The sequence below is a fragment of the Callorhinus ursinus genome, unplaced genomic scaffold (genome assembly GCF_003265705.2).
Source record: "Callorhinus ursinus isolate GAN/ISIS: 27379988/994484 unplaced genomic scaffold, GSC_fseal_2.0 scaffold11, whole genome shotgun sequence".
Lineage (NCBI taxonomy): Eukaryota > Metazoa > Chordata > Mammalia > Carnivora > Otariidae > Callorhinus > Callorhinus ursinus.
In genome coordinates this window covers 36564648-36592289 of record NW_027397073.1, presented here as the reverse complement: position 1 = coordinate 36592289, position 27642 = coordinate 36564648, and the positions used below count along the sequence as shown (strand labels likewise).

At 39.6% G+C, this 27642-nt stretch overlaps 1 protein-coding gene across 4 annotated transcripts in view; it reads left to right on the top strand.

Annotated features, from left to right (window-relative positions):
- GALNT1 (polypeptide N-acetylgalactosaminyltransferase 1) overlaps positions 1-25211 on the top strand; it is a 132188-nt gene extending 106977 nt beyond the window's left edge. For all 4 annotated transcript variants that reach the window (XM_073898309.1, XM_073898310.1, XM_025886453.2 and 1 more), the window contains 7 exons: positions 4657-4827; positions 6894-7011; positions 8687-8867; positions 9901-10040; positions 16236-16334; positions 16798-16932; positions 22576-25211. In XM_073898309.1, the coding sequence (XP_073754410.1) occupies positions 4657-4827; positions 6894-7011; positions 8687-8867; positions 9901-10040; positions 16236-16334; positions 16798-16932; positions 22576-22722 (991 nt within the window). In that variant the 3' untranslated portion in view covers positions 22723-25211. The remainder of the gene's footprint in view (positions 1-4656; positions 4828-6893; positions 7012-8686; positions 8868-9900; positions 10041-16235; positions 16335-16797; positions 16933-22575) is intronic.
- The last annotated feature ends 2431 nt before the right edge of the window (positions 25212-27642 follow it).

Below are 27642 nucleotides of genomic sequence, written 5' to 3'. Positions count from 1 at the left end.
GCAGCAGTGTGAAGAAATGGCAGAAACGAAAGGGGGCATTGACTAAAATGACAACCACAATTTCCAGTTTGGGCTGTATGGTAGATTAGGTGTCCTGAGTAACGTTTCCAACTAAAAGAGCTTAAATGCTGGATAAATTGTATAACACATTTTTAAGTGCATCACTGAGCTGGCACTGAAGTCCAAAGTTTTGCAAACGTCAAAACAAAGTGGGACAAGTGAGTGGTTCAAACCCTAAAACCAGCTCTCACTTGGAGAGTTTCTGCCAAAGTTAGAGGACACAGAGCCTCTCTCCCTTGATAGACAAATGGATGGGAAGATAGGAGACCGGGTCTAGGCCCTGCCTGAGGCTGGAAAATTAATAGCAAACACCTGTGTAAAGTTAGGATCTTATACCTCCGTGTGAGTGAGAATGAGAAATAAATCCTACCACACCAAAGAAAACTTGCCTGTTTCAACCTTGCAATGGGGTGGTTATAGGGAAACAAATCTCCCCTAAGAATTTGTTAAACAGTATAGAAAAGGAGGGAAGCCAAATCAGCTCTTTATGAGACTAATATAACTTTGATATCAAAGCCAGAAAAGAAATACATGGAAAATTACCCAAACCCACTCATGAACACTAACACAAAAAATCTCATAATACCAGAAAATTGAGTCCACTGGGGGGAAACAATAAGTATATAATATATATATTTTTTACATATTGTATGTATATATATTTTAAGATTTTATGTATTTATTTGAGAGAGAGGGTGAGAGAGAGCAAGCAAAAGAACAAACGTGAGCACTAGTGTGGGAAGCAGCAGGAGAGGGAGAAGCAGACTCCCGGCTGAGCAGGGGGCTCAGTGCCCGATGCCCGATGCGGGGCTCGATCCCGGGACTCTGGATCATGACCTGAGCCGAAGGCAGACGCTTAACTGACTGAAGCCACCCAGGTGCCCCAGTATATTTTTATTTTTATGTGAAAAATATGTAAAAGAACATAATGACTAATTGCTTTAGTTTAATAATGTAACACCTGTTCACATAATATATCCTCATTAACATTTCTAAAACTATGATTAAAACCCCATCATTAAAAATCAGTCATCACTTCAATAGGTAAAAAACATGTTCACTTATGATTAAAATGAACATCCATTTATGATTAAAAGTACTCAGTGTTATACGCAAACAATGAATCATGGAACACTACATCAAAAACTAATGATGTAATGTATGGTGATTAACATAACATCATAAAATTAAAAAAAAGTACTTAGTAAACTATTACAGAATGGAAATTTACTAATCTGAATAAGGATGTCTTTTTAAAAAAGACTTAGCATCGGGCACCTGGGTGGCTCAGTTGGTTAAGCGACTGCCTTCGGCTCAGGTCATGATCCTGGAGTCTGGGGATCAAGTCCCGCATCGGGCTCCCTGCTCAGCGAGGAGCCTGCTTCTCCCTCTGACCCTCTTCCTTCTCGTGCTCTCTATCTCTCATTCTCTCTCTCTCGAATAAATAAATAAAATCTTTAAAAAAAAAAAAAAAGACTTAGCATCTGCCTTCAGCTCGGGTCATGGTCCCAGGGTCCTGGGATTGAGCCCCTCATCAGGCTCCCTGCTCCACGGGGAGCCTGCTTCTCCCTCTCCCACTCCCCCTGCTTGTGTTCCCTCTCTCGCTGTGTCTCTGTCAAATAAATAAAATCTTAAAAAATAAAAATAAAAAAGCCTTAGCTAGCAAACATCATATAAATAGAGAAAGGTTGATTTTTTTTTTTTTTTTGAGAGAGAGAAAGAGTACATGCAGGTGAGAGGGAGAGAGAATCTTAAGCAGGCTCCATGCATGGCGCCTGATACAGGGCTTGATCTCATAATCCTGAGATCACGACCTGAGCTGAAATCAGGAGTCAAACGCTTAAGCTACTGATTAAGCTACCTAGCCCCCCCAAAATATTTTCTAAAAGATATAGAACATCCTTATGATGCCCTGAATTACTACTGTTAGTATTATTAGAAGCCTTAAGTTTTACAGTAACACAAGAAATAAAGGGTATAAGGGTTAGAAAGGAAAAAAAGTGCTGTCAATTGCAGATGATGTGTTCTTAATGGAAAAAAAAAATCTTACACAAAACAGTAGAGATAATAATTTAGCAGTGTTGCCAGATATAAGGTCTCTATAGAAAAGCCTTCTCCACACCAGCAAGGAATAGTTAGAAAATATAATTAAAAAGAAAAAAAGAAATGATCCCATTTATAATAGCAGTGGAAATCAAAAGCTATAATTTTAACAAAATATGCATGGGGCGCCTGGGTGGCTAAGTCGGTTGGGTGTCTGACTTTGGCTCAGGTCATGATCTCAGAGTCTGGGGATTGATCCCCGCATCGGGCTCTATGCTCAGTGGGGAGTCTGCTTGTCCCTCTCCCTCTGCCCTCCCACCCCTGTGCTCACAGGCTCTCTCAAATAAATAATATTTTAAAAAATGTATAAAATAGAACACTTTTGAAATTTACTAGAAGATAATCTAAGGAGAGAGGAGGATAATATTCATGGACAGAAAAGTAAAAATAACAGTTCTCCCCACATTGATCTATAAATTCAGTGCATTTCCAGTTGGAATCTCAACAGAATGTTCTTGGAGGAACTGGCTGATTCTGTTATGTAGAAATGCATATTTTTTAAAAAAAATAGCTAAGATACCCTTGAAGAAGAGTCATGTACAACAGGGCTGGCACTACCAGATACCAAGATTTATTGTGAGGCTATCTTAATTGTGGCAGTGACCTATTGATGCAGGAATTCACAAATAGACTAGTGAAACAGTAATGCTAGAAACCATCCCATGTTTATATGGAAACTTGACTTACGACAGAGAAGGCATTGATAATTACAGCAGAGGAAGAAAAGACCATCAAGTAGTGCTGGAATAATTGGTTATCTATAAGGAAAATAAATGAAGTTGGACACTTACTGTATATCATATCAAAATCAATTCCATAAGGATTAAAGACTTAAATATGAAAAGCGAAAATATAATTCTTTTTAAGACAGCATAGGAGACTGTCTTTATGATTTTGGAGTAGGGAAAGATTTCTTAAATAAGACAAGAAAGATGGGGATGGTGCGGATGTTACATACTCTAGAGTGTGGCTGCCAGGCGCTGTAAGCAGTGCACCTTTCCTAGGAAGGAGCTATGGTCATGTGGAAGTTTTTTCAGGTTTATAAAAAATATCACAATACCAGTTGAAAAAAAAATTTTTTTAAGATTCTATTTATTTATTTGACAGAGAGCACAAGTAGGCAGAGCGGCAGGGAGAGGGAGAAGCAAGCTCTCTGCTGAGCAAGGAGCCCGATGTGGGACTCGATCCCAGGACTCTGGGATCATGACCTGAGCCAAAGGCAGATGCTTAACTGACTGAGCCACGCAGGTGCCCCCCCAATTGAAAAAATTTTTAAATATCTGGGTGAATCACATAATTTGTATGAACAAATAGAAACCTGCAGGGAAAATATCCTTTTTTCTTTTTTTTAAAGATTTTATTTATTTGACAGACAAGCGAGAGAGGGAACACAAGCAGGGGGAGTGGAAGAGGGAGAAGCAGGCTTCCCGCCGAGCAGGGGTCCCCACGCGGGGCTGGATCCTAGGACCCTGGGATCACACCCTGCAGGCAGACACTTAAGGACTGACTGAGCCACCCAGGCGCCCTGGAAAATATCCTTTCTAATAACTAGAAAATAAAATTTTTTAAATTGTAAGATACTATTTATCATATTGGCAAAAAATGCAAGAAAATAGCGTCCAAAGTTGGTAGCATTATAAAGAAGCTGCAGGGAGAAATACATACTTATACATATGTATATGGAAAGTGGTAAAGATTAGTGTTACAGAAAAAGTTCTTTCCATTAATGCAGTAAACCCATTCCTATCTTAAAAGCAAAATACTGGTTATGTGAACATTTTCACTTAGTATGTTACTTTTTATTTTTTTGAATAAAATTTTTATTTTTTTTATTATGTTCAGTTAGCATATAGCACATCATTAGCTTTTGATGTAGTATTCAACGATTCATTAGTTGTGTATAACACCCAGTGCTCATAGTTTTAGTAGCAAAAAACTGTAAGGAATACAGATATCCAAGAGTTTATTAAGAAAACTATTACCTTAGAATGATTAAATGTGTAATTTAAAAGTATTATTTTTGAAAGCTAGAAATATTTGGAGTGTTTTTACGTGTGGCACATACGTAAAAGTATGAATGAAAAAGGGATGGAAGGTTATCAACAGTTGCGAGTGTGATAAATAATTATTCTAACTTAACGGCGCCTGGGTGTCCCAGTCAGTTAAGCATCCGACTGTTGGGTTCAGCTTGGGCTGTGAGAATGAGCCTGGCATCGTGCTCAGCTCAGAGTCTGCTTAAGGCTCTCTCTCCCTCTCCTGTGGTCCCTCTCCCGTGGTCTCTCTCCCTCTCTCTCTCAAATAAATAAATCTTTAAAAAAAAAACTATGCTAACTTAGGATATAGCAGGAAATTTTTCCACCATTGCTTTTAACATTATAGAATGTATTTTTATTTTAAAAGCAGTTAGCATATAGTTATAATATAGTTGTTATGCTATGCCTCGAAAAGGAAAGTGAATATTTTTTATTTTTTCATTTGCTTTTATAATTTTAGGAAAACAGTGGTCTGTCCTATCATTGATGTGATCAGTGATGATACTTTTGAGTACATGGCAGGCTCTGATATGACCTATGGTGGCTTCAACTGGAAGCTCAATTTCCGCTGGTATCCAGTTCCCCAAAGAGAGATGGACCGAAGGAAAGGTGATCGGACTCTTCCAGTCAGGTAACTACTTTGTCAGACATTTTCCCTAAAATGTTATCGACAGGGAACAGTGGAGCTTTGGGAATTATATCAAAAGGATTCTAAGTGTAATTTGAGAGACATGAGGTATTTGTGTACCATATATGTAGTTAAGAGCCACACATATATTATTATTTTAAAGGGGGTTTTCTCTTCTGATCCATTAATAAAATTGGGATTTTTCATTTACATAAATCTAGTGCACCTGAAAAGTGATGGTAACATGCATATGTTCTTTCATTCCTATATGAACAACATTTTGCAAATCTGTCAGATTTATGCTTTTAGTTGTTAAGGATAATAATATTTAACTTTAAATTCAACTCTCCCTTAATTAATTGTAAGTGTAAGTGTAATGTGAAAATATTACCTAAAAGTGGGTCGTAGCACCAAAATACAAGCTTGTAAATTCAGACTTGTACCATCTGGATGGTAGCTACTGACTGATGAGGTTAGAAAAGCTTGTCTCAGATATAAAAATAACCAGAATTGACAGAAGTATAAAAAAAGATTTCCGTGAACACATTCTGATTTTTCCTCTGTTTTATACTTGGTCATCTATAGATTTTTTTTCAGAAAGGGATAAGAATCTTGATGCTGTTCAGAACCTTGAAATTGAGACCATGAGTCTCAGCGCCATCTGGGGATTTGTTGGGGCAGCCTCAGCTTTCTCCCCTCCCGGGCTTCTCAGGCCTGCTTTCCCTTGCACTCGGTCCCATTCTGGCAAAGCTGAGGAGAATTTCATTAATTCTATGCTGAGTCCTTTCCTATAGCAAAGGTACTTTTCCACTCTTCTGCTGACAGTTCAAATAACCATCTAAATCAGTTCCTAAACATTTCGTAGACGGTGGGCTTCCTTGAAAAATCTGATAAAAGCTAGGAGTCTTCTCTAATAGGGGGAAAACGCACATGTGCAAACAGAGGATTGAGCATACAATTCTAGGAAATGTAGAGATTTCTCAAAACCTGGGTCAAGAAACCCTGGTACTAAATGGTCATTCTGGGTGTTGGCCTGTTTCCTCTGACTTCTAACATAGTAGACTTCCATTTTTTTTCTCTTCTAAAATCAAAGTACGTCCTAACTTTTATTTGGAAACGACTGTACAGGAAAGGCAAATGTGCCACCCTCCAAAAGCATGGAATCCATGTGTTCTTAGGGCATGGGATCAGAGGTGACAGTTCATCCTAAAATGTGATCACCATAGTCTCCTCTGTCCCTGGAACTTAATTATTTTCTTCTAGTTGGAGACCATTTTTCTCCATATTCATCCTTCATGGAAATCAAATGATTGACTGGTATTCATTTATTTCAGTCCTCCTTCATTATCATTTCTCTGCTTAATTCCACCTCTTTGCACCCACTCTACATCCCTGGCCATGTTCTGATGAATTGGGCCCCTCTTCTGCAGAGAACGTACCATTCTTGCTCAGGCTGACAGTCCCTTTAAGAGTGACTGAGTGTATTCTCTACTTCCTCTCCTTTCCTGAAAGGTTTCTGTTAGGTATAGGAAAAGGACCTCATTGTTTTCATCCTATGTAATCTACCTCTTTGCAATATTTGCCTGACTTTAGAACCTGGTATGTTAGAGTTTCTAACATGAATCTAGTTTGTTATATAGTCAGTATAATTAGTCAATTAATATAGTCAGTATAGTTGCCAGGAATTACGGGAAGATACCCAGTCAGATGGAGAGAATTATGACAACTAGCTTCCATTTAAGGAGTTTCAGATGGAAGCTTAGTCAGGACCTGAGGACCAAGAAAGGGAGTGAAAACAGAAGAGGCCTTGGGACGGGGCAGAGAAGGCTCTCGGGGCACAAGCTGTGACAGAGGGTGGTAGGCCCAACAGTCGGCATGTCTGAAGACCAAATAGCGTAACAGAAAAACACAGAAAATCCTTAGGTCCCTGTAAAAGTTTCTGAAGAATGTGAGGATAAGCATTTATTCTCTAGTTATGAACAGTTAATGAAACTACTTTTAAAAACAAAAACTGATTGTAAATTTTAAATTCTTAGAATTAACAGTATAGTATTATGATTGAATTTCAGAACACCTACAATGGCAGGAGGCCTTTTTTCAATAGACAGAGATTACTTTCAGGAAATTGGAACATATGATGCTGGAATGGATATTTGGGGAGGAGAAAACCTAGAAATTTCCTTCAGGGTAAGTTCCTTTTGAAAAAAATAATCTTTTATTTAACCTTAAATATAGATATGCTTTAATTATTCATATTCTGTATCTCTGAATAAAAATTGAATTTAGTATGAGTTTCGTCAGACTTCAGAACCTCAGTTCATAAAAAATTTCATGTTACTATTAAGGGTTCCTCATAAACTATATTTTAAGCAAATAAATCAGTGATCTTATAGTTAAACTCTAAAACTTACACAAGACTCCCTAGTTGTTTTGAATTTCTGTTATTTTCAAGGAAGTAATTCAAGCTCTAAAAATAAAAAACAATATGTAGTTTCTATATGCTACTATGGTACTCAACTGCCAAAAACATAATTTCACTTTCTGTAATATGCTTTGTCCTTCTGTTGTGAAAATTATTCTCTCTTATATAAAACCTGGTCACTTTACTGGCTTTACATTTTTTAATAGAAAAAGGCAAAAGAATTCTGGAATTGCTCTAACTTAATTTAACCCAATCAACCTTATATAAAAAACTCTTAAGCATTTCACATTCACTAAAATCAACATGTTAAGTGACACTGCGTATTTCTGAAAGTAATCAACCTGAGACAGATAGCTTATAGTGGAAACCACATTGAACTGCATTGTAATCTAAACCAGCTCACTTTGTTCCTAGTGGATCACTTTGCTCTCTTATAAAAGGAGAGGTTTGGACTCTAGCTCATCTTGGAAATCCTATCCAGCTGTATCACTTTGTGATCCTGGGAGAACTTTAAAGTAGAGACACTGAATATTTAACAAAATCAAAACTTCTCAAAATCTGTTTTAATTGTAAATAACAGATTTTTAACTCACAGAAAAATTCATTTTGAAAGGAGCAGAAGGATTTTATTAAACTAAGAATGTGAACCCGAAGTTGACGATCCCTCTTTTACCCTTTTTTTTGGTATTTAGTCTTATGAAGATGACAGAGTATGCTGTCACTGTCCCAGTGAATAACTCATGAGAGATCCAGTTGAGATTTCTAGGCTCTGTTTAATGTACAGTCTATGACAAGTTTGGAAAAGGAGGAACAGATAGGACTCTGGCTGAATGCTCCATGCCAAAAGTTTTTTGACTATGAACCATGCATATACTACGCACAAAATTAAACTTGAATTTAAAATTAAACTTTGGGGCCCTTGGGTGGCTCAGTCGCTTAAGTGTGTCTGCCTTCGGCTCAGGTCATGATTCCAGGGTCCTGGGATCGAGCCGCATGTTGGGCTTCCTGATGCTCAGCATAGAGTCTGCTTCTCCCTCTCCCTCTGCCCTTCCCCCAGCTCGTGCTCTCACTCTCAAATAAATAAAACCTTTAAAAACAATTAAAATTTAAACTTAATTCAAATTTGAACTTAGGATCTTTTTATGAGTCCTGGCCTGTAGTTAAGAAAAATACTGTTCCAGACCTCCTATCTTTTCTGCATTTAGCCTTTAACCTATCTTTGCTGAATTTAACCTTCAACTTCTGGTTTGATCAGAACCAAAAATTACAGAAAAGTATGCTTCTGAGGAAGTGCCGGTTTTGTGATCATATAGCAGGAGCTCCACTGTATGTATGGTCATGATTCTGTGAAATTTTAACTATGAACATCCATAGGTGGGAACAGTTGTTTTTTTTAAACCATCAGGGTCTTAATATGGTCTTCTTTGCTATTGTTTTCAGATTTGGCAATGTGGAGGAACTTTGGAGATTGTCACCTGCTCACATGTTGGACATGTGTTTCGGAAAGCCACACCTTACACGTTTCCAGGAGGCACAGGACAGATTATCAATAAAAATAACAGACGACTTGCAGAAGTGTGGATGGATGAGTTCAAGAATTTCTTCTATATTATTTCTCCAGGTTAGCATTTTGCATTAGAAATACAAGACTAGAACTTTCTTGGCCCTGATCTAATGCGTCTGAGAAGAGGTGAGAAGGGGGTAAAGAGCTTTGAGAAGAGGCAAAGCACCAACTTCACAGGGTTGTCGTAAGGAAGAAATGAAATCACACACACTGTACAGAGTGCTTTGCACTGTGCTGCTATGTTATTAACAATAAGTTGTCCGGGCCAGTATTGCAGACATTACTGTCAGCCCAGGTGTTACCAGTGTTCTGTTGTATTTTTAACCTAATTGTAATGTGTAACGTTCATATGAAAATTCGAGTCCTTTGGGGCCAGTGCAGAGCACTGTAGCAGGCCTCAAGGGATTTCAGTCCAGGAACTTCTCTGCCATTCAGGGTTTTGTGGGAACATTTGTTCCATCAGCTATAAGTCTTCCTGACATTGTTAGCATTCCAGCCTCGTTTTTCATTACCACAATACCGTCAAGTCGCAGTTCACACACCAGTGACTTGTGTGAGAGAAACTGACTGGAAACAGTTGCTGTGCTTAATATTTGGGCAAAAGAGATCTTGATTCTTGTTTTTGCCTTCACATATGTGAAACTTTTCTGATCCTATGAAAACTTGCATTTGTGTGTAATATTGCTAGCGTTGTATTTCATTCTCACATAAATTTAATTTTCCGGGGCTCCTGGGTGGCTCAGGTCATGATCCCAGCGTCCTGGGATTGAGCCCCACATCGGGCTCCCTGCTCAGTGGGGAGCCTGCTTCTCCCTCTGCTTGTGCTTACCTGTTCTCTCGCTCACTCGCTCGCTCTCTGACAAAATCTGTAATAAAAAAATTTAATTTTTCTTTGAAAGAATAAAACACATATAAATATATTTCCTTGGTTTTTATTTGCACAATGGATTCATGGCATATCACTTGTGTAGTCACACATCACCAAAATGGTACAACTTTTCCCATTTGCCTGGTTTATTAAATGCAATATTTAAATAGAAAGTGTTACCTAATAGAACACGAATAATTCAGAGTCAATTTCTTTCAACAGGTGTTACAAAGGTAGATTATGGAGATATATCATCAAGACTTGGTCTGAGACACAAACTACAATGCAAACCTTTCTCTTGGTACCTAGAGAATATTTATCCTGATTCCCAGATTCCACGTCACTATTTCTCTTTGGGAGAGGTAAAATATATATTCTTTGTGGTTATTTATGTTCTCATTCATCAAAAACAGTAGAGGTTAAACATCCAACAAGGGAATCCCTTCATATTAAAATTATATAACCTCAAGTGTGAGAAGGTTCTTATCAGTTAACACCGTCTACCTCCTAATTTGAAATCTTGTTAATTTTTCATCGTGTTATAGTTTCTTAGAATGCTCCACCCCTAACCTTTTAGAGTTGCACTCTTGTTTCAATATTTTAGTGTCTTCAGCAGACTTCTTAACAAACTGACCCATTTAGTTGAAAGCATATATTCCTAAAGATAATGTCCTGGTGTTGATTAACCTGATTGAAAGAAGTAAAGATAAATTGTAAAGAACTGACAAGGAAAGTTGAAAGACCATATATAATGTAAGTCATAGCGGCAAATGATACGTGTGGACAAGGCCACACCCAGGCCCCATCCCAGGATGGAATCTTCCTGATGCTCAGGAAAAGTGACCCTCCACTCCATAGGAGGCTGTCACTTCTAGGTCTTTCCATGCATTCAACCAATATTAGAGTATCTACTATGTGATAGATACTATTTTACATACAAGGGATACAGCAGTGAATAAAGTCTCTGCTCTTGCGAGTCTTACAGTCTGTGGAGGAAGCCAGGTTTTGAAAGTACACAGTGTAGCAGGCGGTACTAAAGGCAAAGGAGAAGGAGAATGGCTGGCGGGCTTGAGTATTGGTGCTGTTTATGTTGGGGCAGTTGAAAAAGGCCCCTTGTAGGAGTTTTGATTTTTGAGCAGAGATTTAAAGAAGTGAATGAGCAAGCCATTTGAATTCCTGGGGAAAGAGCATTCTGGGCACAGGGAAAAACAAGTACAAAGGCCCTAAGACAAGAGTGTACTTAGCACGTTCCAGAAACAGCAGAGGCCAGTTGTCTGGAATGGGGTGAACAGGGGTGGGGGGGGTAGTAGAAGATGAGGTCAAGACATACCGAGGGTCAAATAACACAGAGCTGGTAGGCCACAGTAAGCACATTGGGTTTTATTCTGAGTAGGACGGGAAGCCAGAGAGACAAACCTTCATTGGGAAAGGATCAGATTGCTATATTGAACAAAACTATGTGAGGACAGGAGCAGAGCTGGAGTATTGGTGAAAGGAAAGGGTACTGAAGGACTGTGTTAAGATTTTCCCCTGAGAAGCTGGGACAGGGAAGTTGACAGATGGGAAGGCTTGTGGAAGAGGTGCAGGGGGATTCACCGGTGCAGTTTGGGACATGTTAAATTGGATCCAGGTAAAGATACAGGGTAAGTCGTTGCATTTACAAATGTGCTGTCTGGATGAGAGATTGGGGATGGAGATCTAAAGTTAGGGATTATCAATATCAAAACTGCATGAGATCACCTTGGGAAGAGCAAGTGTAGATGGAGAAGAAGGGGGAGGACTGAGGACCAAGCCATAGGAAACTCCACAATTCAGAATTTATGAAATGAGAGGGAATTAGCCAAAAAGATTTAGAAAGAGTGACCACTGAAATAGGAGAACCAAGAGAATGGTGTCCCAGAGACTTAGTGAAAGATGTGTTTCAGGAAAGAGGAAGTGGTTGGCTATTGAGAAAAGACTAGTACAGAGAACTGGCCAAGGAGTGGCAAGGGAGAAGTCAGTAGGCTCCATCTCACTGTGTCAAAAGGGTTCCCATGGAGATTGGTAGGGACAAAATCCCTGAGGGCTTCAAGGAAGAAGAGGAAGTGGAGATCATGAGCGTGGCAAGTCTTGGAAGAAATTTTGTTTAAAGGAGAGCAGAGAAATGGTAGTTAAAGGGGAATGTGGAGGTAAAGGAAGGGTTGTTTTTGTTTGCTAAAAAAGAGCCATTGATTGTAGGAGTCCTGTTTAGTAGATGGTCATGGTGGGGGAAGGAGGAGAAGGCATGGCATCCACTGAAATAGGAAGGCAGGTGTTAAGGTCAGTTGTTGATTTGAGGGTAGAAGCAGGTAGTTTGTAGTGGAAGTATGAGGAAGCTCTTCTCTGATTCTTCTGTTTCCTTATTGAACAGAAGATCATCACTTGAAAGTCAAGAGAGGGTATTGATGTTAGGGATGTCTGGGGAATGAGGAAGAGATGTAAAGTAGAGTAGGGTGTCGGAGAGCAAGTACGTCACAGAGGGGACCCTGGTGACAGATAGTGGTGAGTCGGGAATGAAACCATTCAGCCCATGAGCACAGGCTACCGTTTGACCATTGTATCTTTTGGGTAAATAACCTGGTAGTGCAATTGCTGGATCATAAGATAGTTCTATTTTTAACTTTTTGAGGAACCTCCATACTGTTCTCCAGAGTGGCTACACCAGTTTGCATTCCCACCAATGTCGTAAGAGGGTTCCACTTTCTCAGCATCCTCGCCAACACCTGTTTCTTGTGTTAATTTTAGCCATTCTGACAGGTGCGAGGTGGTATCTCATTGTGGTTTTGATTTTTATTTCTCTGATGATGAGTGATGTTGAGCATCTTTTCATGTGTCTGTTAGCCATCTGGATGTCTTCTTTGGAAAAGTGTCTATTCATGTCTTCTGCCCATTTCTTAACTAGATTATTTTTTGGGTGTTGAATATGATAAGTTCTTTATAGACTATATTTTTGGATACTAACCCTTTTTCAGATATGTCATTTGCAAATACCTTCTCTCATTCCATAGGCTGCCTTTTAGTTGTGTTGATTGTTTCCTTCACTGTACAGAAGCTTTTTATCTTGATGAAGTCCCAAAAGTTCATTTTTGCTTTTGTTTCCCTTGCCCCTGGCAATGTGTCTAGTAAGAAGTTGCTACAACCAAAGTCAGAAGTTTCTGCCTGTGTTCTCGTCTAGGATTTTGATGGTTTCCTGCCTCACATTTAGGTCTTTCATCCATTTTGAATTTATTTTTGTGTGTGGTGTAAGAAAGTGGTCCGGTTTTCCCAACACCATTTTTTAAAGAGACTGTCTTTTTTCCATTGGATATTCTTTCCTGCTCTATCGAAGATTAGTTGACCATATAGTTGTGAGTATAAGTTGCCTTTAGAATAGACAATGAGTTGTTTTTTCCCCTTGAACTGACCCAATTTTGGATAACACCTAGCCATTGTTCACTGGGCCAGAATATAGGCGTTTTTCAAAGAGCCACTTGTCTAACCCACAGTAGATGATTGCCAAGGCAAGTTTGTTCTTTACCTGCCTCTTGCTGCCAGCTGGTTTTCTATGAAAGGAGAAGATTTTACCGTCCGTGGCCTGCTTATCACTGCCTTTTTAACGAAGCAGATGGTCTTAAGCTTGTTTGCCCTTAGTATCAGGCCACCCTATGCAGATTAAAGCTCTAACTTCTGGGGCTGGGGTCCTTCTTAAGCACCCAGCCTAGTGCAGCTGGGGATCTCATGCTGGGATCATACCTCCACTTGTGTGAGCTTTACTATGCTAAAAATTGGAATTCAGCCTTTTGGGGATCTTTTGTCATACTTCAAAGGGTCTAGAGAAGCCTGAAATCACAGGATTTTAGAGTAGAAAGGAGAATGAGAGGTATGAATTTAGTCTCTGCCTTCACTAAGTCTGACTCTTATAGCTCCTATAGGACCTGGAACTGAGTAAATGTGTCTCATTGTGATATTTAATAACTGTTAATCAAGGAGATAAATACTCTAAAAAACAACCACAGAAAGCAAATAAGTCAGACCTTTTGACAGCTTTGCCAGTCTTATGGACTAACCGATGGCTTCTCTAGGCAGATCTAATAACCCTAAGATTTAGTGAGCATGAACTCTGTGTCAGATGCTTGTCTGAGTGCCTTACAAACATTAACTCATTTTATTCTCATGTCAGCACTATGAGACATAGGTGCTATTATCCCCACTTGACAGTTAGTAAATTGAGGCATACATAAATGGTTTAAACAACATCCTCAGGTCACAGCCACAAAATGGAAGAGAAAATGATTTGAACATAGGCAGTAGGGTTTGAGAGCTTATACTCTTAACCATTAATACCCATACTCTTTCTCACATCCAACCAATATTTCTCTTCTGGCAGAGAGGGGGGAAAAGTGAATCCAGATTCCATTATACTAGATTCCAAAAATCCTTTAATTGCCCACGTTGTTCCACCTGGTGGAGGTACCAAGATTCTGGGGGAGACTGAGCAAAAACTAAGAAACCTCTGGGTTCCTGCCTGTTTCCCAGGAATGAGTGTGTTCACAGTTATTTTCAGCTTCCAAGGTCAAAAATAATATTGCAATGATAGCCATGTACACCTAAGTTGTTACTTCAGAAAGCAGTTGAAGAGTTGCGTGATGTATGGATAAGGAAGAATACCTGACGGTTACCCTGGGCCTACTCTGTGTCAGTTTCTGTTAGTCTTCAGCATGTGTTACCTCAGTGAGAGCTCTCAGCAAACCTGAGAGAGATTAGTACCCCTGGTACAAGGCTGAGAAGCTGAGGTTCTTAGAGCCAGCTTTCCCAGTTACTGTGTTCTAAAGAACGCCTCCCAAGGTGCTCGGTTAGAAAGGCAGGGGATGGGGGAGGAGGGAGGAGGTTTGGGGGCCAGAAATGTTTGGGAAATTCTGCTTTTTATATCTTACGTCCTTCTCTACCACCAGTCCCCACCCTGCCAAGAGGCACAGGATAGTAAAGAGCTTTGAGAAGTCCTTCAGTGAAGAAACCTGTTTAAATCTGTTTAATCTGGTAATTTTTAGACACATTTGATCACAAAACCCCTGTATAGTGGCACATGTGTCAACACTTGGCTGGATAATTTTGTTCAGATCATGGTTCTGGAAATCACTGTCTTAGAGTGCTAACCGGTCACAGTCTCGTAGCTAGTAATGCTAGAGTAAGGAGAGAAGCCCCCGTCTGCATGTCCCCATACCCTAAGCTTTCACTCCTGCCCACCTGCCTCCACATACCTCAGCAGTGGAGACCTTTTCCCCCCGACCACCTCAGTTCAGGTGTTGCTATGATCCAAGTAGAAAGCTTCCTATTTCCTATTTCCTCACCCATTGGCATTCTCATATTTGTTCATGGTGCCTGTGACCGTTTTGGTCTGGCTCTGTAAGGAAAGGTGTTATTCAGACAAATAAATCCTATAAAAAAGACCTTTAGCCTGCTAACTTTCCTCCTTGAAATAATTTAGATCCCTTAAGATTAGATCCCCTAATTCCAGAAAGTATAAACCAGACATGGGCACTTCATGAGTCTTTCACAGAGGGCTAAGGATATGATAACTCGGCTTCGTTAACATGTGTGTATATTGTTTCCCATCATTGACGAGTAGTTCCTCTCAAACTGTGGAAGACTTTATCCTATGTGTCAGCATCTAGTCCTGCACATCCAGTGTGGTAGCTGCTTGCCACATGTGGCTGTATTTAAATGAACTAAAATAAAATTTGGAAGTCAGTTCCTCAGTCACACTAGCCACATATGTAGTGCTCAGTAGCAAGAAGTAAAAGAAAAAAATATAATACACAATAGCCACACATGGCTAGTAGCTACAGTATTGGATGGCGCAAGTACAGAACACTTCCACTGTCACGAAAGTTCTACCAGACAGTGCTGGAGACATGAACACAAATAGCCAACACAGGAGGTTGTCTACCTTGCTGTCATTCCACACATTTCTCCCTGCCCAGGCCCTAAGTTGAGGTATCCACATTTGCTTGTCAAACCCACTGTTTTAAAAACTTAAAACTACTGGATGCCCTCTCTAATCATCATTACTCTCAAATAATTTAGGTGCATTCTAAAACAACCTTCATAGGGAGGTACTATATCAGATTTCTAAACCATCCCTTCAGTAGTTATTTTCCTGCTATATTAAGGAGAACATTGGGATCCTATTTATGTTGAGGAGTATCTACTCCAATGATGAAAAGCTCCATTCTTCTCCTTCATCACGTCTTTTAGTTTAAGGGTCCCTGATAATGTTGAACCTCAGTTGTCATTACATATCCTGACGATTACCAAATATCTTACCCAACAAGAGGACATCTCTTATTTCTCTTTCCAAGACAGTCATCAGGATGGAACTTGGAATGTGGGGAAACTAGAAGGAATTGAGAGCACAGTGAGGCCACTGAGCATTCTGCTGTCCGTCTACACTGTGTGTACATTTGTAGTAGAAAGTTTAGGTTGACTTTAATGTGCATACATATCTGTATGTATGTTTGTCTAGTTTACCTCTAACTTCTATTTTCATTATTGCCCCATAGATAAGAAATGTGGAAACAAATCAGTGTCTAGATAACATGGCTAGAAAAGAGAATGAAAAAGTTGGAATTTTTAACTGTCATGGTATGGGAGGTAACCAGGTGAGTATTTTAGTAAAGCTTTAAAAGGAATAATTTTTGGATTTGTTTTATGTTCTGCCCCTTTTATCTCATGTCATTCAGGAAATATTTTCCTACCTATGAAGAGACAATAATAGAGATCTTTTAGGAGAAGGGAGCTTTCAATCTAATAATTATTTTTAAGTGAAACATTTGTAAAAGGCTCCTTTGTGAGAACTGTATTTACATTGCTGTGCATGAGATTTACTTTGCCCTTTTTAGTCAAACAGATGACAGCCCTTGATAATACACTCAGTGTATACAGAGAACTCAAGGTCATTTTTTCTTTCCTCTGTGCAAAATTAGTGGTAGCTTTTCTGAGTCGTTTATTCTGCTAATACTACATTGATAAAGTTCAAAAATCACATATCTCGGGTTTTTTTCTGACAGATTATTGGCTGCTTTCTTTTAGTGTTAAAGCTTAATATGTGTGCCTCTTTTTCAGGTTTTCTCTTATACTGCCAACAAAGAAATTAGAACAGATGACCTTTGCTTGGATGTCTCCAAACTTAATGGCCCAGTCACAATGCTCAAATGCCACCACCTAAAAGGCAACCAACTTTGGGAGTATGACCCAGTGGTAAGTTATTCAGTTGCATATAGGAATGAAATTAGGTGTGTTTTGTAGCGAGAAGAATGAATTCTTGTAGAGTTTAAATATGGATCAAATTGTTCTTACACTCTAAAAATGGACAGATGGGAAAAACAACCTAATAAAATATGTTTTAATCTCCCCAATAATTGACCTTGCCTCCAGTCCCTGGTCCTTGCTACCACTAGAGCCACTCTTCCCTCTGTCTGTCCTCAAGCTCTGTCATTTAGCGTGGGAGAAATGGAGCCAGGAGTAGGCTGTTTAAATTACTGAAACACTTAAGTAAAACGTGAGCTTTAGATAATGAAATTCTCTGGCTTGTGATGATTTTTCTGTGACATATAATAAAACTTTTTACATTTATCTTTGCTTTCCTCTGGAAGGTCTCCCACTCGCCACGCACTGTATGTTGTACTCACACAGCGGTGCATAAAGTCAAAGCGGCCCCAATAATCTTTCTCCTGTGCCTTGTATCTGCCTAACCTCCCAACTGTGCTTCTGCTTTATAGTTCTGGAACTGGCTCCAGAATCTTCAGTAGGTATTTCTCTGGTTCCTTTTCCACTGCACATGCATTATTTTCTCTTTCATGTTAGGAAAGACTTCTCTTCCTACTTTCTGCATTTCATTGTGTGTTATACAACAGCAAGTGAGTGGCCAACATTCGTTCATTCATTCTGGTTCTCCAGCCTTAGCTCCTGCCTCAGCCTGACATTACCAAAACAGCTCCTGGGTGCAAAGCCAGGACCATTCCTGTCTCTTTTCCCCTAACTTCTTTATTAGCATTTACTGTTGTGAAACAGATGAGATTTTAAAATTCTTTTATCCATTGGCTTTAGATGCACTATTGTTTAGTTTCTTCTCTTAGCTCTTAGCTCTCCCTCTCTCTCTGCTTGGACCACTCTGCTTCTTCATTCTGCCCTTTCCATGGAGATGTGCAAAGTTCTGATTTGGCTGTCTTCTCCCTGTACTATGTGATATGCAAACCCTGGTCTACTTTAATCATCAACCCTGCTGTTCCTGGAACATACCCTGTACTTTCGCACCTACACTGAAGATCATACAGTTCCCTCTGCCTCTGACAAATTCTACTTCTTGATGGCCCAGCTTTGACATCACTTCCCTGAATCCCAGCCAGAAATCAGCTCCCTCTTTTCTAGCTATAATCCTCTCTGACCTCGGTCATGCTGAGCCACTTTGTCCTTGTTTCTCTTCCAATCTTTTCTCCACTGTTAGACTGTTAGCTTCTAGAGGGCAGAGACTGTGCTTTATAAATCCTGGGTCTCCCTCCACACTGTCAAATTATGGTAAAAGTAATTATAACAGTAGTCCAGTTAATAGTAGACCATTAGAATAGAAATGACCTGAATCACCTGTTTTGGGGTTTTTCATGGGCACACGCTACTGCCGTTTTGGGTGTAGCTGCCCCAAGCACTGCAGGGTGTATAGCATCTCTGACTTCAGACTCTAAATGCCAGCAGCACCCCACGGTTATTTTAAAAATGAGGGGCACCTGGGTGGTTCAGTCAGTTAAGTGTCTGACTCTTGATTGCAGCTCAGGGCTGTGGGATTAAGCCCCATGGGGGGCTCTGCGCTCAGCGGGGAGTCTGCTTGCGATTCTCTCCTTCTGCCCCCCCCCCCAGCTCATACTTTAAAATACATCTTTTTTTTTTTTTTAAGATTTTATTTATTTGACAGAGAGAGGCACAGCGAGAGAGGGAACACAAGCAGGGGGAGTGGGAGAGGGAGAAGCAGGCTTTCCGCGGAACAGGGAGCCCGATGCGGGGCTCAATCCCAGGACCCTGGGATCATGACCTGAGCTGAAGGCAGACGTTTAACGACTGAGCCACCCAGGCGCCCTAAAATAAATCTTTAACAAGCCTCCCAATTGTATCTTCACTAAAAAGTGACAGTGTATTACTAAGGAAGGGTAAAACCTGTTTATAGTAGCATGAGCAGATAGGGGCTTACTCTTCTTACTAAGCCTGGAGGTAAGTGGCTGCTGGTGTAGAGATTCAGTGGCACAGTGGTGTCAGGGGCAGTTTGCTGCATGTTCCCGGCCTTTTCTTGTGGCCACAATGGCTGCTGCAGCTCTCACCCTCACCGCCACATCCCGACAGCAGGGCGGAGGAAGGGAAGAAGGGACATCACACACCCACCTCCACCACGTTTTGCTCTTTATCAGGAAAGCCAGAGCTTTTCCTGGACGACCCCTCCCCTGCAGACTCCGCTATGTCTTATGGGCCAGAACTTGATCCCATCGTGACGCCCCCTCTGCCAGCTGAAAGGGAGGCTGGTTAAACAGGCAGTGTGGCGGAGGCGGGAGGTGGGAATGGCTAGTGGTAGCCTGTGTATGAGCTACATGGTCTGCCGCATCTGTTATTCCAAAAGTAGATGTGTGGTAAGGAAGTTAAGGAGCTCAAGTGGGTTTAGGGGATTTAGAAAGAACCAGTTATGAGTGTAAAGTTTTTTTTCCCCCTCAGTCTTTTTTTTTATGTTAATCACCATACATTACATCATTAGTTTTTGATGTAGTGTTCCATGATTCATTGTTTGTGCATAACACCCAGTGCTCCATGCAGAATGTGCCCTCTTTAAATATTTTATTTATTTATTTATTTGAGAGAGAGAATGAGATAGAGAGAGCACATGAGAGGGGGGAGGATCAGAGGGAGAAGCAGACTCCCTGCTGAGCAGGGAGCCCGATGTGGGACTCGATCCCGGGACTCCAGGATCATGACCTGAGCCGAAGGCAGTCGCTTAACCAACTGAGCCACCCAGGCGCCCCTGTGCCCTCTTTAATACCCATTCTCCCACCCCCCTCCCCTCTGGAACCCTCAGTTTGTTTTTCAGAGTCCATCCTCTCTCATGGTTCGTCTCCCCCTCCGATTTCCCCCCCTTCATTCTTCCCCTCCTGCGATCTTTTTTCTTTTTTTAACATATTGTATTATTTGTTTCAGAGGTACAGATCTGTGATTCAACAGTCTTACACAATTCACAGTGCTCACCATAGCACATACCCTCCCCAATGTCTATCACTCAGCCACCCCATCCCTCCTACCCCCCACCACTCCAGCAACCCTCAGTTTGTTTCCTGAGATTAAGAATTCCTTACATCAGTGAGGTCATATGATACATGTCTTTCTCTGATTGACTTATTTCGCTCAGCATAACACCCTCCAGTTCCATCCACGTCGTTGAAATTGACAAGATCTCATTCCTTTTGATGGCTGCATAATATTCCTGTGTGTGTGTGTGTGTGTGTTTGTGTGTGTGTGCATTCATCTGTTGATGGACATCTTGGCTCTTTCCACAGTTTGGCTATTGTGGACATTGCTGCTATAAACATCGGGGTGCACATACCCCTTCAGATCCCTACGTTTATATCTTTGGGGTAAATACCCAGTAGTGCAATTGCTGGACCGTAGGGTAGCTCTATTTTCAACTGTTTGAGGAACCTCCATACTGTTTTCCAGAGTGGCTGCACCAGCTTGCATTCCCACCAACAGTGTAGGAGGGTTCCCCTTTCTCCACATCCTCGCCAACATCTGTCATTTCCTGACTTGTTAATTTTAGCCATTCTGACTGGTGTGAGGTGGTATCTCATTGAGGTTTTGATTTGGATTTCCCTGATGCCGAGAGATGTTGAGCAATTTTTCATGTGTCTGTTGGCCATTTGGATGTTGTCTTTGGAAAAATGTTCATGTCTTCTGCCCATTTGTTCTTTGGGTGTTGAGTTTAAGTTCTTTATAGATTTTTGGATAGTAGCCCTTTATCTGGTATGTCATTTGCAAATATCTTCTCCCATTCTGTCGGTTGTCTTTGGTTTTGTTGACTGTTTCTTTTGCTGTGCAAAAGCGTTTTATCTTGATGAAGTCCCAGTAGTTCATTTTTGCCCTTGCTTCCCTTGCCTTTGGCGATGTTTCTAGGAAGAAGTTGCTGTGGCTTGAGTGTAAAGTTTTAAAATTTCTGGAGCCCTTTGCATGGAGTCTTCTCTGAGATAAAATTTTAGTTTGCAGGCTGGGTTCTACCACAAGCAGACTCGGAGATAAAGCTTAGTTTTCACAGTGTTTATTAGGGAGTGGCAGCCTTTGGACCAACACCTGTGAAAAGGAGAGAGAAGACAGAATTGGGCAGAGGTAGGAGTCACACCACGCTGCAGCTCCCCCAGACTCAGCCAGCTGCCTAGGGAGCTCGGGGACAGCCTGTCAGCATTGTCCTGCCTCCGTCAGTCAGAGACAGCAATCTGGAGAAATTAAATAATAATAAATTACTGACATAAATATTTTATTTAAGTGATCTCTACACCCAGCATGGGGCTCCAATTCACAACCCTGAGATGAAGAGTCACATGCTCTCCTGAGCCAGCCAGGTCCCCTTTATAAACCTAAAATCGTGACATTGTAGGTTCCAAAGGAACCCTAGAAATAGAACCCAGCATCACAGAGCAGATAAAATGATGTAAGCATGTCTCAGACAAACCTGGAAGTCTAGATCCAGGATTCTTTGCACAATACCATACTATCTTTGATTAAATTTGTATTTTCTTAAATCTGTCTTATTTATATTCTATATTGCCTGCAGTTTATGACACCGGGTTCTTGTGCTTTGACGCTTGGGATAGCTGTCCTTTCTAGAGTAAAATGCAGATTTTGACCCATTTATATCTAGAGATTAGGGGCAAGGGCCAGCAAATTATCTTTTCTAGGTTACAAATAGACTTTAGGCAATGATAATTATAGCGTTCATCCTCTCCTTCAGAGGTTACAGCTATAACTGTCACTTGTTTGTCCAGTTGCCTTCATCAGGTTTTTTCTGTATGCAGACTAGTCAGTGCTGACTGGGTCCTCTTCTGAGTACAGTGACAACAGTCCCCATGAAAATGCCATGCTCCAGATAAAAGAATTACATTAAAATAGAGGGATGAGTAAGAGATAAATGTGTGTTAGTAAACACATTTCACATTTCCTTATAGTTGTATACGTTTATAGGACAACGCTTGATTCACATTCCTGCACGGCTGCTTTGAGTAACAGACACATGAACTGACCTCCGTTAATCACTCATAACACTCTTCAGTCCTGACGTTTTGAAACTACTCTAAAAATCAAGTCCATAGCGCAGACAAGTACATAGGAAACGATATAGCTACATCTCTCAGCCATTTATTAAGGGCTGCTTTATCAATCTTACAATCTCTTAAGATTTTGAGTCTTCTGAAGGACCTGAGTTTCTAAGGACTTGAGGTTTGGAATCACAGAATTAATTTGAACAGCCTTATCACAGGGAAATGAAGTAATTTTGAAATAGCTTTTTGAAAATAGGTTGAGGATCCTAAATTAGGAACCACTAATCTGATTTTTTTTTTTTTAGGAAGCTGAAGCACAAAAAGTGAAATTTCTCACAGTGTTCTAGAGCTTGTACAGAATTGGGACTTAGCATTTTGGTCATCTTACTTCAAGTTCAGTGTAACCCACTGTACCCCAGTGCCTTTCTCCCTCCCACATAGCTCTTACGGCGGTCTTTATGTAGACACTTTTTCTACAGAGCAATTTAATGCTCACCGAAAATGATGGTTGAGATGTGTGAGTTTTTTCACTTTCATGTTAAGATTTCTTTTCTGTCACTTTCAGAAATTAACCCTGCAGCATGTGAACAGTAATCAGTGCCTGGATAAAGCCACAGAAGAGGATAGCCAGGTGCCCAGCATAAGAGACTGCAGTGGAAGCCGGTCCCAGCAGTGGCTTCTTCGAAATGTCACCCTTCCAGAAATATTCTGAGACCAAATTTACAAAAAAAAGAAAGAAAAAAGAAAAAAAAATAAGGATTGACTGGGCTACCTCAGCATACATTTCTGCCACATTCTTAAGTAGCAAAAAAGGAAAAGTGCTTTCCTCCTGCGGGGATGTAAGGTTTATCAGCCATTAAAACTTGGACTCCTCTCGCTTTTCACTAGCTGTGAACCAGCCGCCTTGTCTAAGGACGAGAAACTACATAGTAGCGAGACTGCACACTGATGTTTACAAGATTGAAAGAGTCTCTCATCAAGAATCATGGTAAAGAATATTCAGACAATGAAGCAATCAACAAAATGTGCTTTCCAGAGCTGCACCTTGTACGGTTTGCTTGCACATCAGTAACTGCTGCTGAATGTGCTGTCATAATGAAGAGATTTCCAGGATTTTTTTTCTGATTAGAACTGGTAACCAGTATATTAAATATTGTTATAAAAATAAGTGAAAAAGAACTGGAACCAGTTTCAGAATCATGAAAACAACATTTTTACAATTTAAGAAGAAACTATATTAAACAGGGTTTAAAGGAAATTAAAACAGAACTATGAGAAGTACAATTTGTTATAGTATAGTATCAAATTTCTATATAGATTTTATACCTCAGTGGGGAAAAATAACTGATTCCAATGACATTCATTTTCATCTGTGATAGTCATGGATGCTTTTTTTTTTTCCTTGGGGTGCTGAAATTGAGCTGAAAAAAAATGGCTCTTTGAACGTAGTTTTAATTGCTTTCTTCAAGTATTTTTATTTGGTTTATGGGTTGTTGAATTGTAATTTTTAATTGCCTTCAAAGAATGAAGATTTAAAATGTCTGGTCTCACTGAACACGTTAGATCTCTCAGTTGCTCTTGGGTCAGCTGGCTTATAGACTTTCACACACACAAATTTATTAGATTTTAAACTTAACTTGATTCAGCTGATTATGCTTAATACCCAAGATTCATACTACTGTACTACAGATTTATTTTCGCAGCAATAAATCTTCAGTTCTTTATGATTTCACGCAACAAAAGGCCTGCAAAAGTGATTTGGATATTTGGAGAGGATACATTGGATGGTTTTTTGGAAAACTTTTTTCACTCCATACTCAGATGTGCTTTATTGTCAAGTGCGTATTTAGATTAGGTTCTTGAATTGTAATGATGATGTTTTTTTTTTTTAATAAAATTTGACTGAAAATGTTTGACATTGTTTTAATGAGTTAACCAAAGAAGTGCAGCTACTATTCCATCTTAGTCCTGCATTTCTTCCTAAATTCCTAATTTAGGTTAAATCCATTTTCCTTTTTTTCTGATTTTTAATACCACAAAATAACTTCAGAATCAATTAAAAGTTGAGTAAACAGTTTTAATTTCATAGATCTCATAGGTGCCATTTCTCCTGATATGTAAAGCAGTTCATTGGCAAGAGTGTGTGTATTTTCCTTCTTGTTTGTAAGATTATATTTCGTGACGTTCTGTTCTTTGATTATCAAAGACTCTCACTGCAGGCAGTGCTATTTCTTGTGCCTAAGAATGTTTCTGAAAGTTGTATCACTAATGCTACTTGCGAAGTTGAGTGTATGGAAAGTTTCTCATCTTCTATTCAAATTAATCAGTATCAAGAATATCAAGCACATGTGGATGCTTTAGGGTAAGTTTGTAGTACAGAATGCATAAATTTTGTCCCCAGGAAATTTGCAGTGAAGCAGGTGCTGGGTTTTTTTTTCCCCCCCTATTCCATGAGCTCTGTTAATTCTGTCTTCAGTAGACCTAATGTTTGAATAAATCAGATGTCTAATAAATTATTTTCATGCTCAGAATTTCAGGTTTTTGTACTCTAGTATAGCTTGGTCTTATTTCTTACTGTAAGAAAGCTTAATAGAAATGTGATTTAAGGTTTTGTTGGTTTTTTTGTTTTTGTTTTTTTAAGAGGGGGATGCGAGTGATTTAATTCATGGGTACTTTTAGAACCTGATGGATAATCCCATTGCCTTTATTTTTCTAATTAAAGAATTCCTAAATACTTTGAAAATATAAAATATTCCTCAATAGTTGTGCCTTACATTGATTTTATTTGAAGTTAAAATGGATCCCTAGTCATTATATCCATTTGTAGATCAGGCAGTATGCTAACCACTCTGTTACAAGTCAAACTGGGAAGAAAAGAATGAATCAGAAAGAAAGTCAAGGATGAAAAGTGGGATTATTATTGGATCAGTGAAGAATTCATAAATGTGACAAGGATAATCTGAATCTCTCAAATGTATTCACCTTATTCCAATCCCAACCCATTTTAATGTTTTTCTGTTCTAACTGGCATTCTGAAAAAACAGTAAAATGAAGGACAGCACGTAGGCCATGTCCTCATTTCCCTATTCTACATTTAGCTGAAAAACAGAAGTTCTTCTCTAAAGGTCTGGTGCTCTCCCCATCTTTCAAGAAGTACACCAAGAGCAAATTGAACTCCAGAATTACGTGTTTTTTAAAGAAGAAAGAAAATCAGAAGGCAGTGTTTCGTGAGCAGAGGTATGCAAAGAATGAATCACTTTTTACTCTGGAAAATTAGATGTGTTCTTAATTGTAGAACACTTTTCCCATTCCCTGACTTCCTGAAGTTTAACAACAATTTGCTTGATCAACCAGAACTAATAATTTTGCAGGAAATGAGGCAAAACTCAGCCGTACCGTCTATATACTAGCAACAATTAAAAATTAAAATTTAAAATCTTACCATCTGTAATCAAATACCTAGAATGTTAACAAGAAATATGTAAGACTTCTACCCTACAAAACTACAGAACGCTGTAATAAACATATTCATGAATTGAAAGGCTGCATACTGTCAAGATCTGTTTCCCACAAATTGATCTCTAGAAATCAAATTTCAACGAAATAAAAATCCCGTGAGGCTTTCTTGTAAAAAATTTGCAGCAGACTCAGAACAGCCGAGATAAGGGGTGTGTGTGTGGGAGGACGGGGTTGGAAAACTTAACATTACTCAATTTCATGACTTGCTTTAAAATTACAGTAATTAAATGTGTGATTAGAGTTAGGACAAACAGATCAGTGGATAGAATAGAGAGTCCAGAAGCAGACCCATACATGTGGTCACTGGCTTTTCAACAAAAACACCAGCAACTTCACAGGGAAAGTCTCTGAACAGTTGATGCTTTCACACAGTGCACAATGTATTCAACATGGATCACAGGACCTAAATGTATCTTCATGACTCTTGGGATACTCAAAGATAGCTTAGGACATAAACTTCGTATAAGGAAAAAAACTGATTGATAGGTTTCACAATTACACTCTTCTCAGCAGAAAGAGAGTAAAGTGAAAAACCATGCTGCAGCCAAGGACAAAACAGTGGCAGTATGCATAACTGATAAAGGACTCTGTGCAGGAAAACAACGTTTAAAAGCCACTGCAAAAGCAACACAATATAAAAGTTACTAAGTGACTTGAATACACACTTCACAGAAGCTATCCAGATGCACAATTAGCATAGAAAAGGGTGTTCAACATCAGACATCAGGGAAGGCTGAATGAAAGAAACCACCAGGAAATATTCTTGCACACCTGCCTGAATAGTGAAAGTGCAGCAACTGCCAGAAGTGTTAAGTTAGTATAATCACCTTGGGAAATAGCTTGCCAGTTTCTTATAAATGTAAATACATGCCTACTCTGTGATTCCACTTCTAGGAATAAAACCCAAGAGAAATAAGGATATATTGCCCACATTAGGATGCGTACAAGAATATTCAAAGCAGATTTAAAAGAACCCCCACCCTGGAAACTACTCAAATATCTGTCAACAACATAATAGATAATCACATCATGGTTATTGAATACTAGTCTACAATTTTGAAAAATGAATTACTGGTAGAATACAGATAAATATAAAAATACTGAATGAAGAGTGCTAGACATATGACATTTATATGCTCAAGAACAGGCAAAACCAACCTAAGGTGCTTACCTCTGGGTGAGTATAGACTTGAAAGTGGCATGAGAAAACTTTTGGCAACATGCATGTAATTTAAAGTTTTACTGAGCTTCAGTAGAAGCTTGATTATGCTGGGAGTTTTAACTTTGCCAGGATATACTTAGGATATATGCATTTTATCATATGTAAGTTATACCTCAGTAAAGTGCTGGGGGAGGAGTGGAATAAGATACTTATCTTGCTGTCGTCAAGTTTTTCTAAAAAGTCTTCCACTGCTACAAAACAGCCAAAGGCTGGCTCAGTTGCAATAAACACACTATTAGGTAAGATATTGAACTCACAAGAAAATAGGGAAAAATTCATAAGGTCCAGGAAAAAAAAATTTAAATCTACATATGAGCCACAGAAGTAATTGTTAAATATGAAAGTCTTTCCTCTCCTAAGAACAAAAGGGAATAACCAGAGTTTGGGGAATGGTAGCTCCTAGGCCTTGGGCCTGAACAAAGTTGGGGAATTGAACTGAAGATCCCTATGTAAAATTCGAAATTTCAGTTACACCTACAAGTAAGAGGGTACATAAAGTAGTCTCCTGCTGTGTAAAGGAAACCAAAGGGTAATCTGACTGATTCTGCCCTTTTTCTAGGTAGCAAGTGGTGATGAGGATGCCACCACTGTGATCATAACACCTTCTGTTTTAAGATTTTATTTTTATGTAATCTACACCAAATGTGGTGTGGGTCTTGAACTCACCACCCCGAGATCAAGCATCACATGCTCCACCAACTGAGGCAGCCATGTGTCCCAAGGTCTGCTTTTAAATAGTTGGGAGTTTTTTGTTTGCTTGCTTGATAAGATTTTATTTATTTGAGAGAGACAAGAGTGAGAGTACCAGTGTGGGGAGGGGCAGAGGGAGAAGCAGGCTCCCTGCTGAGCATGGAGCGGGATGCGGGTCTGGATCCCAGGATCCCAAGATCA